Here is a 2,544-nt window from a genome sequence, read left to right as displayed (position 1 = left end):
GTAAGGGGGGCGCGTGGGAGGGTAGAGGTAAGAAGGTAAGAGAAAGACTCAAAAGAGAATGAGAGGCAGATAGAAAAACAAAGGGATAGAGAGAGAAGAGAGAACGGGAGGCAGGAGAGAGGGAGAAAGAAGAAAAACGTAAGCTTTTATTGTTGTGAATATGAATAAGGTGTTCAGTGGTTTACAAAGTTAGTATGAATTATCTAAATTGAATGATTGCACTAACCCTGATACTTTTATAATCCTGCAAAGAGTATTTTTGTTTTATAATACTAGATTCTCATAATATTTCTGAACTTAATAGGATTCTGCTGTTATTTGGGGAGTGTTTTATATTCATCCAAGGCCTGATTAAGCTTATTCTTTTCTTAAGAGAATAAAGGCTAAAGGCTATAATTTTAGCTGGCATTTTTTCAATACCTATTTTACTTTTAATAGCCAGAATTCTAACAATTGTACATCTGAACTTACTAGGGCACATCAAAATCACACAAGTTTTCCAAGGAGTTTTCCTTTACAAAATGTACATCTCTTTGGTTCTTAATTGTTTAATCTTTTGAGTTGGTATTCACAAACACTTCTTAAACATTTTTAAAATAGGTAGCATGAAATGTTTATCTATATTAAACTTTATTTAATTTGTAACTTAAGTCAAAAATTTTCCTAAGGCAATAGATACAAGACTCCATACTAATAAAATCTTGTTAATATAGTTATGAATAAATATTTTACTGTTTCTATTTTTCATTATTTCACAAATCACTTTTGAAAGCAAAGTTCCATAAAATATAAAGTGCAAGTTTGTATTTGCTAATTTGCTTTCGTATCAGAAACCTCATTTCACCAGGTGGAAACAGAGATAAGGTAGTCTATAGTAGTTTCATATTCAAGTCTCAATAATGAGAATTGCAACGGTAGCTTTAAGTGTACTTCTTCTACCCAAAGGCATGTCTGTGAGAAATAATACCATCAATAGCACAACTTTTGAATACAAAATAGGCTTCAGAAAGTATTAGAATGAACAGAATTAGTCTCAGCATCCAGTATACACTGAAACTTCTAGAAGATGTGCTCGGCAGACTTGCAATTCCATGGTAAAATCAAGCAACGTAAATATGTAGCCATCCTGATTATGGTGATAGAGATGTGGAGTGAGGGTATCTTCTCTAGCTTTTCTCCCTTAGCACTACTTAGTTGCTGATAATTAAAAATGCCTTTTCATTTCTAGGTGTCTGGAGCAAACTCAGAAGCTGACAATTTTCCATATACATTGTCTATCCACTGTCATTAATATTGACTATATACTACTGTAGTAACAAACATCCTTCAGAACCTCTTACATGAACTCATTAATTTCCCAAATACAACAAATCACTTTGCAAGAGCAATTGGTTATAAATGTAAAAACTATAATGAACTCAGAAACCAATATTATCATCATATAGTATTAGTGTATGATGCTTAAACTTCCATCATTTGAGAACCTTCTACTACATTTCCATTGACTTAATCAATGTGCTTTTAAATGAACAAGTCTAATTCTGTATATTGCACTTCAAGTGTCTTTAACATTGATTTTTCACCCTATCACATGTATGTCTTAGATTATACAGATGAATGGGAAGACTGTGCACTACATCTTTCCTCATGCAAGGATAAAAATAACAAGAGACTCCAAGGATCACACAGTTTCAGGTAAAGCAAATCAAATAATCTTTTATTCTAATGTCAGCTTGATGTATGCACAGATGTTTGGACTTCAGTTTATACGGCTCATTAAATTTTAGAAAACATCACTTTGTCTATGAAAAATTGTATGTTGGAAAATGTCAAAAAATATGTAGGCTATACATTTGAACATAAAAACATTAACGACATGATCATTAATATGAGGATTACTGCATGGTACATATTTACCTCATTCTTTTCATTAAGTGAATTTTTTCAATATGCATGCTATTAGCAATTCTCCATAATTATTACTTTATTAAGTAATATGGTCACTGATTTTATGAGTATAAAGCAGTCTTATACAGGAAGTAAAAAACTATCTTGAATTCTTCTAAGGAATGAATTTCCCTATACCTACTCAATTTGAATACTGTCAATTATACTGGAGTTTTGCTTGTTTGTGTCCTTTTATAAACCAAAACTGATGACAGAATTTTTAAACTTTTTATTTTGAAATAATTTTGGACTTTCAGAAAATAATACAGACATTTTTTTTGCCCACTCTTTGCTCAGCTTCTCTAATGTCAACATCTAACCACAATAAAGTGATCAAACCCAGAATATTAACATTGATGTGATACTATTAAAACATCTTAAACCTGATGAAAATTGTGAGTTTCCCACTAAACCACTGTTTTTTCCCCCCCTGGTCTATGATTCAATTCAGGCCCCACTTTGCATTTAATAGTTTGTCATAGCTCCTCCATCTCCACCAATCTGATTGTTCCTCAGTCTTCCTTTGTCTGTCATGACCTTGGAACTTTTGAAAGATGATGGAATTTTTATAAGACAGATATTTCATTATTCAAATCA

The 2,544-nt window shown here is 31.9% G+C and overlaps 1 protein-coding gene across 1 annotated transcript in view; it reads left to right on the top strand.

Annotated features, from left to right (window-relative positions):
• Window positions 1-2,544, top strand: part of PCLO (piccolo presynaptic cytomatrix protein) — a 94,894-nt gene that overhangs the window by 77,137 nt on the left and 15,213 nt on the right. Inside the window, 1 exon segment of the mRNA XM_012650117.1 lies at window positions 1,605-1,695. Coding sequence (XP_012505571.1) covers window positions 1,605-1,695 — 91 coding nt within the window.

The sequence above is a fragment of the Propithecus coquereli genome, unplaced genomic scaffold (genome assembly GCF_000956105.1).
Source record: "Propithecus coquereli isolate 6110/MARCELLA unplaced genomic scaffold, Pcoq_1.0 Scaffold312, whole genome shotgun sequence".
In the NCBI taxonomy this organism is placed as follows: Eukaryota; Metazoa; Chordata; class Mammalia; order Primates; family Indriidae; genus Propithecus; species Propithecus coquereli.
The sequence above is the reverse complement of the archived record's forward strand: the minus strand, read 5'-3'. Positions and strand labels throughout refer to the sequence as shown.